Raw genomic sequence first — 15840 nt, 5'->3', positions numbered from 1 at the left:
GCTTTTCACACCCCAATTTGATACCAGATACCAGGATCTATTTCAAAGAAAATGAGCGATGTTGCAAGCAGATGCTCATTTCTATGAGAACGGAGCCTAAAGAAACTTACTTTTGACGTTTTTCCGTTATTATAGCTTCTCTTTCAGCTTCTAATGCTCTCACTTCTTCACGAGGTCGTCGACGGCGTCGGTCAGTCTTCATTAGCGCCTCTTGCCTCATTTGTTGCCTTTTATAGCTACGCTGATAGGCAGTAATGAGGCGGCGCAAGCGGGTAGTCAGGGTTGAAGTGTTAGGCCAGTAGAGTTGGCCAAAATCTGCATTGCTTTCACTGTGCTTGCCTACAAAATATTAGCAAAGCTAATATTAGACATTCGTAATTATAGTCAAATGCTAATTTGCTATATATGAAAAGCACATTGAGTTTAAAACCCCACAAATCAAATATCTAACACTGAAGTCCTCTTAAGATGAATTCTGAAACATTTACGTCTTGAACTTCAGTATTGTGAACAACACACTCAGTGAAGTTCTGGTGACAACACACAGCTAAAATGGTTATCCCTCTCCAAAATGGTTATAGCTTTGGCTCTGCCACTACACATATCCCATTATGTAACCAAACTGAATAAAGCATATACAAAGCAACAGTATATGTAAGTGGCAAATTATTACAAAAAAGATATAAATCCATTAATTTTTCTGAAAATTAAAGCACAAAAAGTTGGTCCCTTGTGTACCACAATCAACATTAGATAATATTTGATTATTAACACTTCTCCCTCACCCCATTCCCAGGCTTACTTGTGTGGAGCTCTATGGATTCTTCCTTGTCAGAAGGAGAGTTTGCAAATTCCTTTAGGAAAAAAGAGTGTTACTTCAGCATTTGTTTTTCAAAAATTTAGCTTTAAGGAAGCAGAGGAAATGACCTTTCAAAAAGCTGAAAATAACTTTTTTGTTACACACAAGAACATTACATGAGACAATACATTAATATTTCAAATAACCTTTCTTCAAATATTACACATTAATAAAAATTACACATTAATAAAAAACCATGTATTAGCATGTCAAGATCCTTACATCAATTTCATCTTTGAATGGAGTCCTGGTTGGTTTATATTCTGGATCTTCATCTTCTCTATCAAAATCACCCCTACAGGAAATATGATGTGCGGGGGGGGGGGGGGGAGAGAGAAACACAACTATCAGAGCTAAAGAACAAATCCTTTCCAAACCTTATTATGCAGTATCATGAGGGACAATGTTAAATGACCAAAAAAAGCTTCTTAATGTCTAATTATATATCCATTAAAATGAATCCCAAACTTGATTTTTAACTACTTCACCATATATGTGGAAACACTGTTATAAGAAAGAGAATCCTCAAATGTGATGCAATAGGTGAAGCCAGGCCAGTATTTATGATAGTGTTGTAAAGTTTATTAAATTTTTATAATGTCCTTACCCATCACCACCATCTGTTAATATATCTGTTCCTCTCTGCTCAGCAGCTATGGCCTTGGCATCAGGCATACCAACACGTTCCAGGAAACAGAGTGTGGAGTCGGCTCTCATTGAATTGTACTTCTCATAGCCTGCACCCAGACAGAAAAACACACCAAGCACCCACAAGTATAAACAAAATAGCTCCATGTGAATGACACTTTTATACTGATGCAGAACGAGAAAACTGCATTTCTACTTTTCCGTTCCCATTACATACAAGAATGTGTGAAGACAAGTTCTACTTCCACATTTCTACTTCCTTTCATTACAAACAAGAATGTGCCATACACCTGTGGAAAGCATGGAGACATTAAAGATTTCCAGGCAGTGTTTGGCTGGGTGAGTGGGCGAGCGAGGCAAAAAATGGGAGCAGTAGCCATGCACAAAGCTTTTTATTAGTTACCCTTTCACCTCTAGATTTAACATCCCCCAACTCACCTTCCTTTCAGTGGTACTAGCCCTATTGAAACTGGCACTTACAGTTGGAAATGCATACATGGGAAAATACGTAAGGCCAGCAAACCTGTCTTATTTGGTTTAGGATGATGCATGTCAGTAAGATGACACCGTTCCCTCCATGGTTTTCAAACTGCTGTTTACTTTTCTGTGCCATCCAAGTTGACTAGATGGAAAATGGCAGATCCCAACAGTGCACAGCAAGAAAATGATTTTTAGACTAGACTTGCCTCAGCTGAGCCCACAAAACAGAGCTGCTGTACATAGGCAGAACAGCACAATTCAATTAGGATTTGTACTACAACACACTGTCCTTAACTGCTGTAGAGCCTCAAGCCAAACTGTAATCATGAAAGGTTTTATAAGCCATCATTCTCCCCTTTAGTCAGGCTGGGCTGCTGAGAATACCTCTGCAACCTCCAGAGAATTGGGATTATAATCAGGAATTGCTCACTGTATATATCATGCCAGCTCTGCATCCCCAGCCTTTCAAAGTTAACAAGGCTGCATCCCACTCAAGGGAGCCGGGAGTTCTCAGCACTGACATTTGTGAAATATTGCTTGGAACAAAGCCCAGGAGGCACTTGTACAGATTAATAGCAGAGGTTAAGCCCACCGTCCACTTTGACACTGGCTGGCAGAGTTAGCAAGTGAAACAGTGCTGGAAGCGGAGTTTATGGAGATCTATAATACTACTTGGCTATTATTTAAACAAATATGGTTTTGTGTTATTTACAGCCAAGGAAGTAATGTTTTCTCCAGAAATGTTCTGCAAACATTTAAAAACAGCATCTGATATTTACAACTCAAATAGATTTTTTTTTCAATGCAGAAGGAAAAAAGGAGCGAGAAGCCAACAATTCTTTGGAACTACACTTGTTAATATTGTGACTGAATATTGGTATACACAGAAAGCTTTTACCAAGGAGTTCTGTTCGAAGTGAGACATCACTTACCATGCTTGAACACTCCAATTAAAAGGGATTTATCTGCCTCCTTATCCCACCAGTCTGTAGGAACTTCAGCATGAAATGGCTCAGGAATCCAAATATCAGCCTCACTATAAAAAGAATTACACATTTGGAAATACCTCTGAAGGTTAGGTATCACATTTAAATGTGTTCACACTAAGTGTTGGAAGAGCAAACTTGATTACACAAGGCATCAAGATACTTGAAAAATCCCAAAGTGGTTATAAACAATAGAAGTGTTAATATTATTTATTTATTAATACTTTCCCCTCTCTAAAATATTTATATTAAATATTAGACTCTGACCCACCCTATCAAAGCAGGTATTAATGAATTTTTCCTCCCTATGAAATGAAAAATCCCCATTACCCATCTTCTATTCACCCTCACCAACCACACTCAAAGCATGAAATGATAAAATGCCCTGAACAGATATGCAACTGCTAAATCTTTAAATTCCTCTGATCTAAAATAAATATGCACAGGTTACAGCTCGCATAAAGCAACATATCAACCTAAATTTGCACTAACCTTGAGTCAGCACCCTCCAAGATCTTGTCAGCTTGGTCCCCTATAACTTCTTGCCTCAGATAGTACAGCATGCGGACACGCAGCAGGACCCTGGAGAGGAAAACAGAGAGGGGAAAAAGTTCTTAACTTCAGGACTGTTTGCCAACAGTGGCTTTTGGCAGCTGCTGCTGTTCATCCATCATCCTGCCAAGGCTGATTAGCCATGCTGTATGGTAGGCTTGAAGCGTGACAGATGGTGGCACATAATCACCTCTGTGTGGTGCTTTCTGCTGGCTTCCAACAGGCCTGCCTGGCAACCGCTTAGACTGCACAGAGAGGGATCGAGCTCAGCCCAACCCAGGCGCATTTCATTTAGTTCTACCTAGTGCAGCTTGTGAAGTTTAGACACGTACTCTACCACTGCCTCTGAAGTATTGAAGCAAGTTTGTAAACAACTGAGCAGATGGCTTTCAGTAACTGTTCTGCTTCATTATCTCATAAAATTTCCTCAGCTGCTGCCTTAATACCATTTTTGGAAGCACATCAGAAGTTGCAGGAATAAACGAGATATAAAATCTGGTTTTACTACCTTACAATAAACCCCCAATATGGAATGTCAGGCTTGTTACGATTGTACAATTTTTGCTTCTGAGAATGGAAAAGTCAGTGTTTCCTAAAGACAGGATTAAAAAAAAAAAAAAGTTCTGCCAAATTTACTACTATTTCACCTGCCTAGATTGGATGACAACGGAACGTAACCTAGTTCAAATTTACAATGTAACACCTCTGACATGCTGTAAAACTTTTTTGGAGCTATAATCGTATGCTCCCAGTCAAAGATTAAATTGATATAACCAAACACACAATTATATTCACTCCCAATGATGCTAGAAAACTATCTGAAAATGGGAAAAACTATTATTTATTAATCTAAAATACTTCTATGCTGCATTTATTGAACACTGCAAGGCGGTGTACAACAATAATATAAAACAATTCAATAAAATAAACATTAAAACTACATGAATACAGCAACAACCAGAACAATTTGAAAAATGGGTATCAATGGCCAGAAGATGATTGGGCAAATAACGATGTTTCTACCAAGAGCTGAAAACATTTCACAGTTAGCGCCTGCCTTCTTTAAGAAGAAAGACTATTCCACAAACTGAGTGCTACCACAGAAAAAGCCCTCATCTGGGTTGCCACAGGATGGATTTCAGCAGGTAGTAGGAGGGTATCAGCTAAATAGCTTTATGAATGGGCAGGTCTATATGGAAGAAGGTGTAATCTCAGGTAATATGGCTCCCAAGTTCTTTAGGTTGAAACTTGGGTCAGCAACAGATTGGCAGTTAAAGCAATTTCTTTTAATGGTGTATCACATGTTCATTGTAGGTAACTTCACCTAATAACTGTAGGCACCTTTGTCTAGACTGTCCTAGGGTTACCAGTGCATGGATCCAGTGCTATTTTTCAAGAAAAAGAAGTGCCGGAGCCCACCGTGAACCTTGTTCTTTTATAATGGCAATGGCGCCCATCTGAGAAGTTCCGGAACTGAGTTCCTGTGAGTTCCAGCTGAAAAAAGCCCTGAATGGATCACTGTGTCCAAGTTACCTCAGCCAGGAACAGATGTAACCTATGTTTCAACTGAAGGTGGTAAAAGGCTTATTTGGGGCCTTCAGTGACAATGATGGCTCAAGAAGCACCCATCAGACTACATACCTATTCCTTCAAGGGGAGAGGAACCCTGTTCAGACCAGGCAATATGCCTAATTCCCAGAGCTGGAGATCATTCGCCCAAAGGACCTCCACGTTATCACAATTCAACTTCAGCTTACTGGACCTCACTCAGCCCACTAATATATCCAGACACTAGTCCAGGACATGCATGTCCACTCACACATAACACAGCAACAGAGCTGGGTGTTTTCAACATTCTGACTGCTTGTCAGCAGCTTCATATAGATGTTGAACAGCACTGGGGACAATACATTACCTGTAGCACCCCACAGCACCGCTGCCAGGGGTCAGGGGTGCAGTCATCTAAAGTCACTCTCTGGAACTCTCCCTATAGATAGAAACCGGTCTATACAGTGCCTTAAACCTGCAACCTACCAAGCCAGTCCAGTATGACACAAAGGTCAATAGTATCAAAAGGCCCCTGAGAGATCTAGCAGAAGCAACAGGGCCACATTTCCTCTGTCCTTTTCCTGATTAAGGGTGACCAAGTCCAATTCAGTCCCAAAACCAGATGCTTAGATTATCCTTAGCCAATGTACCAATGTGGAGGGATTACAGGAGTGGGTGATGGTCCCTGAGAAGATTGGCTAGGGAAAGCCTGTACCCCAGGCTGAAGGAGATGGCCATTCCTGATTTAGCACAGATAAAAATACAACTACTCACAGAATGGGCCTGCTCAAGATACAGTGGAATCTTGAGAAGTTCTAAAAAATTATAATAATTTATAACAATATGGTGCTCATGGTACAGAAAAATGAGTACCATCACACTTTTATCTTCTTGGATTTGTAAAAAGTGAAGAAATATCCATGACCTTGAGGGGCTCCTGGATCTGAATACAGCAAGCTGTGTAAGTTCTGCTTCATACATTATAGTATCTGGATGCAAAGCATTGGCACAACTTCTTATACTTCTAGTTTCTTTACTTCTACAAAAACTTCTTAATTAGTTACTTCTGTGCTCAAAACATGCAGTTCACCTAGGGTCATGTCACCAGGTTGAATGTACATCTATCCAAAGACAAGTCTGCAATGTGACATAGAAAAACCACCACATCTGTTATTCAGTAGGGCACCCAATAAATAATACGCATACAAGCACAATGACTGGGATACAAAGAGCAACATTAGACATGCCCGAGGGCTTCTGCTCACCCAGTGGAATTTTTGACTTGTTTTTCTTTAATGCCAAACCTTCATGCCATATCACAAACTGCTTTTATAACTCTGCTCAATTTCAGAAATCTTTTGCCATATAGATTTTTTTTGGGGGGGGGAGGGGGAGTGATGGAGAGAAGGGAAGAAGGGATGAAGGAGATGCTCAAGGAACACAAGCAAGTCCAAGGCATACATCTATCAGCTGTACCTCTTGAGAAAATGCCCTAAATAACCTATATACAGCACCTAGGCACTTTAAGGAGCAGCAGCAGCATTTTTAAGCAGCTGAATGTACGGTACTACAGGTTAATACTGTGGAAATATAGCATGCAGATAAAAGCACAAACTTTTTCCATTAAGATTTGTAGACTCTTTATTCACCAATTAAAGCAACTCTAGAAAAGAGATGGCTATTTCCCCTTCTCTCCCCCCCCCCCCATTTCACTCTTCCAGGATTTAATTTGCTTCTTTACGGCAATTAGCCATTCTTGGTGTAAGAAGCAAATAGTAAGTAGGCAAAGAAGATGCTCTGACAGAGTTTTCTGCATAACTCTAAACTACATTGCTTTACACTTACAGAAATAATATTTACAAAAGGTGAGATTGGAATGATTTTAATCTGTAGTTTAGATCTTCCTATACTGTAATGCAACAAGAGGACAGGACACCAAGTCTATACTGCAAGACACACATTTGAACAGGCACTGAATGCTACAAGTGGATTTTATGGAAGCTGCTTAAATTGTATACAGTGGGTTTGTTATGAACTCATCATCAGGTTGTTAAGTGAAATGTTTTCTTTGCTCAAGACAACAAATCCTTATAAATGTTTCAGCCTGATCCCACTCATATTTACTTTAAAGTTCTATTGATTTCAATGACGCTCATTTCCAAGTAAGATTACAACCTATATCTGTTCTCTCCCCAAAACACCCACAGGACACTTTGCATCACTTAATACTTTCTTTGAGTAGCATGATAGGATTAATGTCATACACACGGTACACGAGTAGCAGTAAGCTATAGCACTCCAATGAATTTACAACCCCCCTTTTTACTTATCAGTATCATTCATAAGAATACCATAAATCAATCTGGTATACTTGTGAAAGCATCTTACCAAGTATTTAAACAAACAGAGAAAGCTAGAGGAAAGGTAGCAATTTATACAGATAAATTTGTAGAGAAATCATTTTGGCGCTTTACCCTGGCTTTTGACACCTGGGGTGTGTTTTTTCCTAGGACCAATCTTATTCACATTAGGATGAAGTGCAGGCAATAAATGATTATCATGATGGTGATAACAGATGCAAGGAACATTTTTGCCATGACAGTTACCCACACTTCTTTGTGATAAAATAAAAACTGCATCCTTAGAAGGCTTGATTAAAATTAATCACTCAGAGAAAGCTTGTTAACAGCCAAGTCAACTTTGGAGCTGATTAGTGATATACCACAAATTAAATGCAATAGCCACAGCAATCTATAGGGTCTTTGCATGGTACTAAGATATGAATACTGAGAAAACATCAAAGTCTAGGTCATTGGGTAAAAGCAAGGAAATTTAAAAACTTACTTATTACAGTGATGTTTGAGGTGTTTCTTATAGCTGTCCTCCTGAAATAAGGCATCTGGGTTACAACTTGCAAGCCAGTCAGCGTTCTGTAGCACAGGTTGTGCACTCTGGGCTTTCACTTTTTTGCCTTTTCTTCCCCTGGGCACTGGAGCAGACAAGCCTAAGAAACACACACATGCATGCTTTTTCAACAGAAAGCATTAGCACTGATTCTATGATTCTATCTGTGAAATCACTTTCATATAGCTCTTCTTTCAGCATTCACTCCTGACAAACTGCAAAGTGCGCACAGAGTGACATGTGGAAAGCTAATTCTCATTCACTATTGCATTACTGTCCGTGAGACTACAATCAGGGTTGCAGGTGCAGGAAGATATGGCAGAAACAAAGAAAAGTACAGAATGTAGTACTTGTAGCACAATTCAACATCCTAAGAATCTCAGCTTTTATTTTCAATCCTGTTGTGCTATGAAGGCGACCCCAGCAGCTGTTTTAAATATTTGTTAAACCCTTTTTAAAAGAAAAAAAAGGGGGGGAAAGAAAATTGGAACCAATTTAGTTGCCTTTTGATGTTAGCCGTCACCCCTGCCCTTTCAGGGTTCGCTCCCTTCAAAAAAATATGCTTAACTTTCCAAGTTATTAGCAGTCCAATTTACCCTTATTGAAATGAGTCAAAAATGAAACTGCTAAACACCTAAGTCAGCTAACCAGGGTCCATTTCTTCCACAACAACTTCTCAAAAGTTGTTTTGAAAAATGCCACCATCATAAATTTGGTTTTAATTTGTACCAATTCAAGAGCACTGTGAATTTTTTTTGAAAAAAAATACTTTTGTACATTCATGCCCCCCGCCCCCCAAAAAATCATTATAAGAAAGGACTGCATGGATCTGTTGGTTACCTGGAACAAATGTTACAATAGGGAGTTTATTCCGGTTTTCCCATCTCAAAGTCAACACCAAGCCACTGCACCAAATATGGTGATTAAGTTGTTATGGCACCACAAATTCCAGCATGCCTGACCACTGGCCATGCTGGCCAAGGCTGATGGGAGCTAGAGCCCAGCATCTAGGGAGCCACAAGTTCCCCATCTCAGCTTTAGAACGCTGTGCTAGGCATGCTACAGAGTTTGATACAAAAGAAAAATGTGCAGAAGCCTACCAGAATGGTTAACCAAGGCTCGTGTTTGTCCATCTGCAGTGGGAGTGATTAGATCCCAGACAAAACTTTTGATGTTTTCATCCCCTTTGTAATGATTGAGACAATACACAAGGATTGTTCGGCAGATGGTTTCCACATCTTGTTCTGTTAGTTGGCGTTTATAGCGCCCATGTGAGAGGATATCAGTCCATCGTCCCCAACTATAAGAAAAATAGAAAGCGCACATACCTAGAACTGGATCACATTTTGACATTAGCTCCCAAATGACAGCTAGAATGGGGCTTCTGGTGTTAGCATTAAATACATTTTGAATTTGCAGGTCACATCAGGGAATCCAGTTTCTAGCACCAAGGACTTAAGAATGTTTATTTTACTGAGCAGGCAGCAAGTTCACTGCTCATAAAAGCCACAATTTAACTATACTGGAAATAATAAAATACACATGTTTAATGCCAATAGCCCTTATAGGCTCAGAGCAGGAAAATCTATTCAGGAAATTCTATTCCAGAGCTGTTTCTGCAGTCTTGAGATTTGGGGATCAATTTGAGCTTGATCCTATAATCCTTTATTTGTAATAACTGTATACAACTTTATAGGAGCAAAGTTTAGACAGAGGCTCTTAATCTCACCTTAATGGTAGTTCATTAAGGCAGTCTAGCTAAATTTACGGCAGCAAGTCATTTGAGGCTCGTTTTACTTACCCATAAACCAACAGATTCTTTTCCACCCTAAAGCATTCACTTCGTGCATAACCCTGAGATTTGTCCTGTGGTCTACGGGGTTTTATACTGGGTTTTTCTTCAGAATCACTTTCCAGATCAGAAAATTCCATCAGTTCATCTTCTTTGACTGCACTGTATAGTCTAGTTTGCTTTCTTACCCTTGGTGTATCAATAACTAGGTTGTTCTATAATTAAAAAAGAGATGTTTTGTTTGTTTGTTTGTTTGTTTTTTAAAAAATCACATTATAGTGATCTAAAAGTATTTAATGGTTTCATTCTCTCACCCTTCCATTTAAGGCATCAATGTCAAGCTCAGCTTTTTTTGCCCACTTCTGCCAGAAGTTAGGATCATCCAGTGAAATGTCTGTTCTGTTACCAGATGCAACAAAACTAGCCTAAAATACAACAATTATCTCCAATCAATATTCAAAGATATATATTAACAAAAATAAATAAATATGAATTTATTCACCTTGGGTTTTTTACATCTATGGTATAACAATGTAAGTACAGTGGACCCTTGAGTTACGTACCACTCTGGATACGTAACTTTTGGGTTGTGAACGCAGCAAACCTGGAAGTGTATATTTCCGGGTTTTGCTGCCCGCACACGTGCAGAAGCGCTCTGTGTGCCGCATGCATGCACAGAAGCGCTTTATTGCGCAGAAGCGGCACCTCCAGGTATGGACTTTTCAGGTTAAGTATGGACCTCCGGAACAAATTTAATTCGTATCCGGAGGGTCCACTGTAAAATACCTATAAAAATAAAGGCAGTCAAGTTGCATTTATAAGGAAAAACTCCCCCCCCCCAATCCATACTTGAGCAATACCAACCAAAACACCACAAAACAGTGAGCAACCTTTTGACTTCTCTACAGCTCCGTGAGGCTCGATATCTGTGGGGGGTGGGAATAAAATCAACTGTTTGGATGTTGCAGCCATGAGGCCTGTACTTTGAATAAAAGTCTGCTAGGTGCTGCAGGTATCAAGTTATAAATTAAGCAATGGTTGGGCCCCTTTTTTTACAACAAAGTCAGGTACTCTGATGGGCTACCTGCAGGTGCTTGAGACTGTAAATAACTAAGTGTCTGAATGTTGGGTAGATATGCTTTCTCTTAAAATGTAAAATTCCCTTTGGAAAAAAAGACCTGTTCTATTCTCTGCGATAGGGCAAAGATCTCTTGCAGAGCAGCAAAAACTGGAGAAGAGGGGGTTGGATGACTGCTTTGATATGTGCATGCTTATCTTGTGCGCACAATGTGCATTTTACTCCATATATTCCCAAAGGGTTGTAGCCTTCTCTATAAACCATTGATGGAGACACATTTTAAGCCGCTATGAATTGCTACTGCTTATCTGTACAAAGAACTTTGCAAGAAGGGTCTGCAAGCTCTAGGCCCATCTCCACTTTTCATCTAGTTTTAAGATGCAGCAGACTACACTCCTGTCTGCAACTGCCATCAATGCTTACTGCTGATATGCCATGAAGAATGGGGTTAAGTGCTCCAATAACCAAAACACATATTCTCTACGGCCATTTGTGTCAGCTTTAGATCTGAAATCTAAACTGCTTTGAAATCTGTAAACTGCTTTGAAATTTATCTATTTTTACATTTAAGTGGTATATAATTTTTTTAAAAAGAAAGTAAGAGAAGAATTAGTCTGTCAAGGCCTTTTTATGTTCTTCTGAAATTTTCAAAGAGCATGATTTTGAGGCTGCATTTGTGTCAACACACACTTGTGCAGGACTGAGGAAAAATTTGGAATATATTTTGGCATAGTGACTCCTTAGGTCCTGCTTGCCTTGTGGGATATAAGGGTTTTAAGCTATAAAGAGGCACACCAAGAGACAAAAGATCACTCAACGTACGTTTCCATTTATACAAAAAACAACCCCATAAATGTTAATGCTCACCTTTGCAAATGTAGAGCCTTTGCCCTCAGACTCAATAGTGATTGTGTGTGTCCGCCTCAAAAGAATCTGATCTATATCCTCCTCGCAGAATTTGGAACCTTCATCCTCTTCATCCATTAGAGCACCATAAGCTCCTTTCCTCAATAGATCTTCTATCTCTTTTTTAGATAGTTGCTGTACCTGTAATATGTGCGCAAAAGAAATAGCTCTTGTTAAAATTATGTAAAACAGTTTACAATCAGCTTTCTCCACACACACAAAAAAACTGATTTAAGAAATGTTTACTAAATTCAAAGAAAAGACTTCTAACAGTCTTCTTTTGGGATGGGGAGGCAAAACTAGAACACAGTTTAGGAGGAATATTGAAGCTCTGCCTGCCACGATCCCAGTAATAATGAGCCCTCCCAACGGATGCTTTTCACATTTTTTAAAAAAGTACATTAAATGTAAAAATAGATCATGTCTAGTTTTTTTATTTCATAAAATTTATATTCTGCTTGATTGTAAGAAAAAACCTCAAAGCGGTTTACAAAAAGTATAAAACTATGTGCACAACTCAAGCTCTTCGATGAAATTAGAATATATGGAAAGTGCACTGCAAATTTAGGTGGCTTTTGAATGAATATATTAATGCTGTTCTTACCCCATTTGTAGCATTCTCTCTTCCACTCATGGACTGAAGCACAGCCTTATCAAGACCAAGTTTCAAACTTGCTTTGTCAAACATTTCTCTTTCATAAGAATTTCTTGTTATCAGCCTGTAGATTTTCACTGACTTGCTCTGTCCTATCCTGTGACATCGAGCTTGAGCCTGGAAAAATATGGAATTGTTACCATGTTTCAGTTTGTAGAAAAGCAGCATGTATAACCCTTAGAACAATCATTAATTCAAATAAAATCTTAAAAGAAACTATTTGTGTATATTGCAAATTTATAATATTTCTCAAGAGACTACTCCTTTCTAGACAGCAGTAAGATAAAAGGTTGTCAGTTGACACTTTCAATAATACCTGAAGATCATTTTGAGGGTTCCAGTCTGAATCAAAGATGATGCAGGTATCAGCGGCAGTAAGATTAATGCCCAACCCCCCAGCTCTTGTACACAATAGAAAAACAAATCTGTCAGAATCAGGTCTGGAAAACCTGTCAATAGCTGCTTGACGTAGGTTGCCTCTTACTCTTCCATCAATTCGCTCATATGGATACCTGGGGAAAAGAGCAGTACTGTATTACAATCAGAACCAAAAAACAAGGCGAGTATCTTTGCAAAGAATTTAGGGGGGGAAATCAACATTATGTACTTAAACAATTACAATATTTATAGTTGTGCTCCTCACCCCATAACTTTTAAATCTTGCTGCCCCAGTTGCAACAAAACATGTCTCTCTCGTATCAGTCTCTACAGTCACAGCAAGCTCTGTAACTTTCAAATGGTTTGACTTCACCCCTGAAGTCTGAGACAGATGAATGCCAACCAGCCCAGGCTCAAATGGTAGAGTGTAAAGGGAAGCAAATATAAAGAGATAGAACTCACTCCCATTTTCTGCCTTTAGCAAATGTTTCCCTTGTTTTCAAACTTGATTTCAAAATCACATTGACAATAATCTTGCATTTTCCTGAAAGCATGAGTGCAAGTTAACAAATTAACTTGGTTAAGAAAATATTCATGCTATTGATTTCTTGCTTTGTTTTAATATTTCAGCCAGCATTAAGAGGCAGCAGAAGAATAAAGGTACAGAATATTTTTGTATTAGCTTGGTTAGCTTGTGAGTAATATTTACGACCGAATATGTCTTTAGTAGAAAACACATTTTTATCCTATTCATAATGTGCACCAGTTATTCTAAAAGTGTTGTCAAGCCTAACCATGAATATAATGGTGGTCTGTTATGATTGTGAGTGAAAGGTTACAACCAACAGAACAATTATTGCTATACTTATCCACTTTCCCATTTCATGATGTTAAGCGCCTGTTTCATTGTTTCCACATTTTGCAATACAGGTTAAATACTTGATAGCACGTTGAATAACTACTATTTCCTAGAATTGGATTATATTTTTCTCACCGTCTTTGAATGAGGTAGTCTTCCAGTATGTCCAAGCAGCGCACCATCTGGGAAAAGATAAGCACCCTGTGGCCACCAGCCTTCAGTTTTGGCAGCAACTTGTCAATCAGTACTAGCTTGCCAGCAGCCTGGATCATTGCCTGGAGCTGAAAATCTGGAGAGTCAGGATTGTGTGTTTCTTTAAACTCTTCCAAAATTTTCTCTTCAGCACCTGCAGAGATTGGACAGCAATATGTGAATACTCTAAAGGTTTTATTAATAAAACTACGAGCCTGTTTCCAGTTCCCTATACAATGTCTATGGATTTTATAAGTGAAGAAATATTTACATAGCTGCATTTGCTTAGCTAAAAATAACATGGAAAATATGGAAGCGCAAATGAACAATGAACCCAAAAGCTTCCAGCAAACAAGTTTCACAACAACAAAGAGGTGCCAAGCCAGAAGTCATAACAAATTAGGGGGCAAGGAGTGATTGAATAATTAATTAGTAAATTAAGGATATAAAGACAATATCTAACAGCTACGTTGAAAGATGTAATGGCAAAGCCAATCCTTTTTCAAAAAGGGTCTTAGAAACCTATCAGTATTAACAGTCAAAGTGCAATAGTAATAGTTCATTACGGTAGCAGTATTCTGATGATAAACACATTCTAATTTAAATGTCCCAAATTTTTACAAGGCAAAGATTAGTGTGAGGCAAAATGGACACTTGTTAGCTTACAAAGTGAGGAACAAGCAGTCTACATAAATTTGGTGTGCTCGGGCCTTAGGGGATCCCAACAGAAACACTTATGACCCCTTCCAAAGGGACATTAATTAAAAAATTTCAGGGGAGACCCCCAGAAATACTATGCATTCTAATGTTAACGCCAAGTCTTTAGAGGCAGCATTGTCCAATAGCCATGGGTCCACTTTTGGTCCAAACAGGCATTATCACCTTTACAGCAGGGAGTGCCTGACAGTTGGATCAAGCATAAGTAACAACCCATTTTCTGACTATTTCCTGCCCATGTTTCATGTTCATTAGCACTGTAGACCGTTGTGCTGATGTTGCTTGTTCCTATTAAAACACACACTCAAGTTTGTATCCTATTTCAATGAAAACACACATGTGGTGTTAATGAAGTTTCTGATCAGTACATAAAACATAGAAATCAGTCTTATATGAAGTCAGACCATTGGACTATCTGGCTCAACACTGACTGGCAGTGACTCTTCAGGTTTTTAAAGAATAATCTTTCCCAGCCCTACCTGGAGATGCCAAAGACTGAATCTGGTGCTTTGCATGAATGACAGGTGCTCTATCACTAAGCTACCTTTCCTTAAGTAGTTACAAAGCAATACCCTTTTAAAGCCAGAGTAATACCACCACATTCTACCAACAAAGTACACTGAAGTTTATGACGCACGGTGGCAGCTAGGCCATATTGTGCCTCTAAGGGGAAAGAACTAGTCTCCATAATTCCTAAAATATTGTTATGGAGGATGCTTTGCCAATCAGTCTTGCCAACTTCAGTAGAGAGGAGATAAAGCAAGAGGAGATAAGTAAAGCAAGTGATTATTTTCAGGTTACTCCTACTTAAGACATGCCAGAGACTCTTGCAGTAAAAATGCAGGAAATTATTTATGTCCCAAATTGTACTGCAGGTTTTAGTATTTACATGTTTCCTTTCCTCAGAGGCATTTAGAATGACAACTGAGTGAGAGATAATGTCTTGCTCTGGGAGCTTTAGTGTTGAGCAAGGATTTGAACCTGGGTTTCCAACATACTAGCCACTCACCACTCTGGCTCTGCAGAAGTGTATACACACCGGAGGGTTGCCATGACTATCCTGTGCTCTAGCCTGTCTGACTGGCTCAAATCATACACAAATTATAGTAACTTGCTAAGAGTCTAAGACGAAATAAGGCGAACCAACCAAGTATCTTCAGCTATAATTATCTATATCATATAAAAAAGACACAGCAAAATCTTCCTCTGATTGTTCCAGTGTCCTCATATGTCTAGAAAGTACTGCCTTGTAAAAAGTCAGCTTCACATTGAGCATCTCACACTAC

General features: G+C 39.0%; 1 protein-coding gene across 7 annotated transcripts in view; it reads right to left on the bottom strand.

Annotated features, from left to right (window-relative positions):
• Nucleotides 1-15840, bottom strand: part of CHD7 (chromodomain helicase DNA binding protein 7) — a 140240-nt gene that overhangs the window by 13437 nt on the left and 110963 nt on the right. For all 7 annotated transcript variants that reach the window (XM_081204243.1, XM_081204249.1, XM_081204248.1 and 4 more), the window contains 14 exons: nucleotides 13781-13991; nucleotides 12725-12920; nucleotides 12358-12525; nucleotides 11715-11894; nucleotides 10084-10194; nucleotides 9779-9984; nucleotides 9078-9277; nucleotides 7918-8077; nucleotides 3466-3555; nucleotides 2920-3023; nucleotides 1467-1596; nucleotides 1082-1154; nucleotides 803-854; nucleotides 111-339 (listed from right to left, as the gene is read on the bottom strand). In XM_081204243.1, the coding sequence (XP_081060369.1) occupies nucleotides 111-339; nucleotides 803-854; nucleotides 1082-1154; nucleotides 1467-1596; nucleotides 2920-3023; nucleotides 3466-3555; nucleotides 7918-8077; nucleotides 9078-9277; nucleotides 9779-9984; nucleotides 10084-10194; nucleotides 11715-11894; nucleotides 12358-12525; nucleotides 12725-12920; nucleotides 13781-13991 (2110 nt within the window). The remainder of the gene's footprint in view (nucleotides 1-110; nucleotides 340-802; nucleotides 855-1081; nucleotides 1155-1466; nucleotides 1597-2919; nucleotides 3024-3465; nucleotides 3556-7917; nucleotides 8078-9077; nucleotides 9278-9778; nucleotides 9985-10083; nucleotides 10195-11714; nucleotides 11895-12357; nucleotides 12526-12724; nucleotides 12921-13780; nucleotides 13992-15840) is intronic.

Source organism: Podarcis bocagei (assembly GCF_964188305.1).
Source record: "Podarcis bocagei genome assembly, chromosome: 8".
Classification (NCBI taxonomy): domain Eukaryota; kingdom Metazoa; phylum Chordata; class Lepidosauria; order Squamata; family Lacertidae; genus Podarcis; species Podarcis bocagei.
This window is presented reverse-complemented; position numbering and strand designations above follow the sequence as displayed.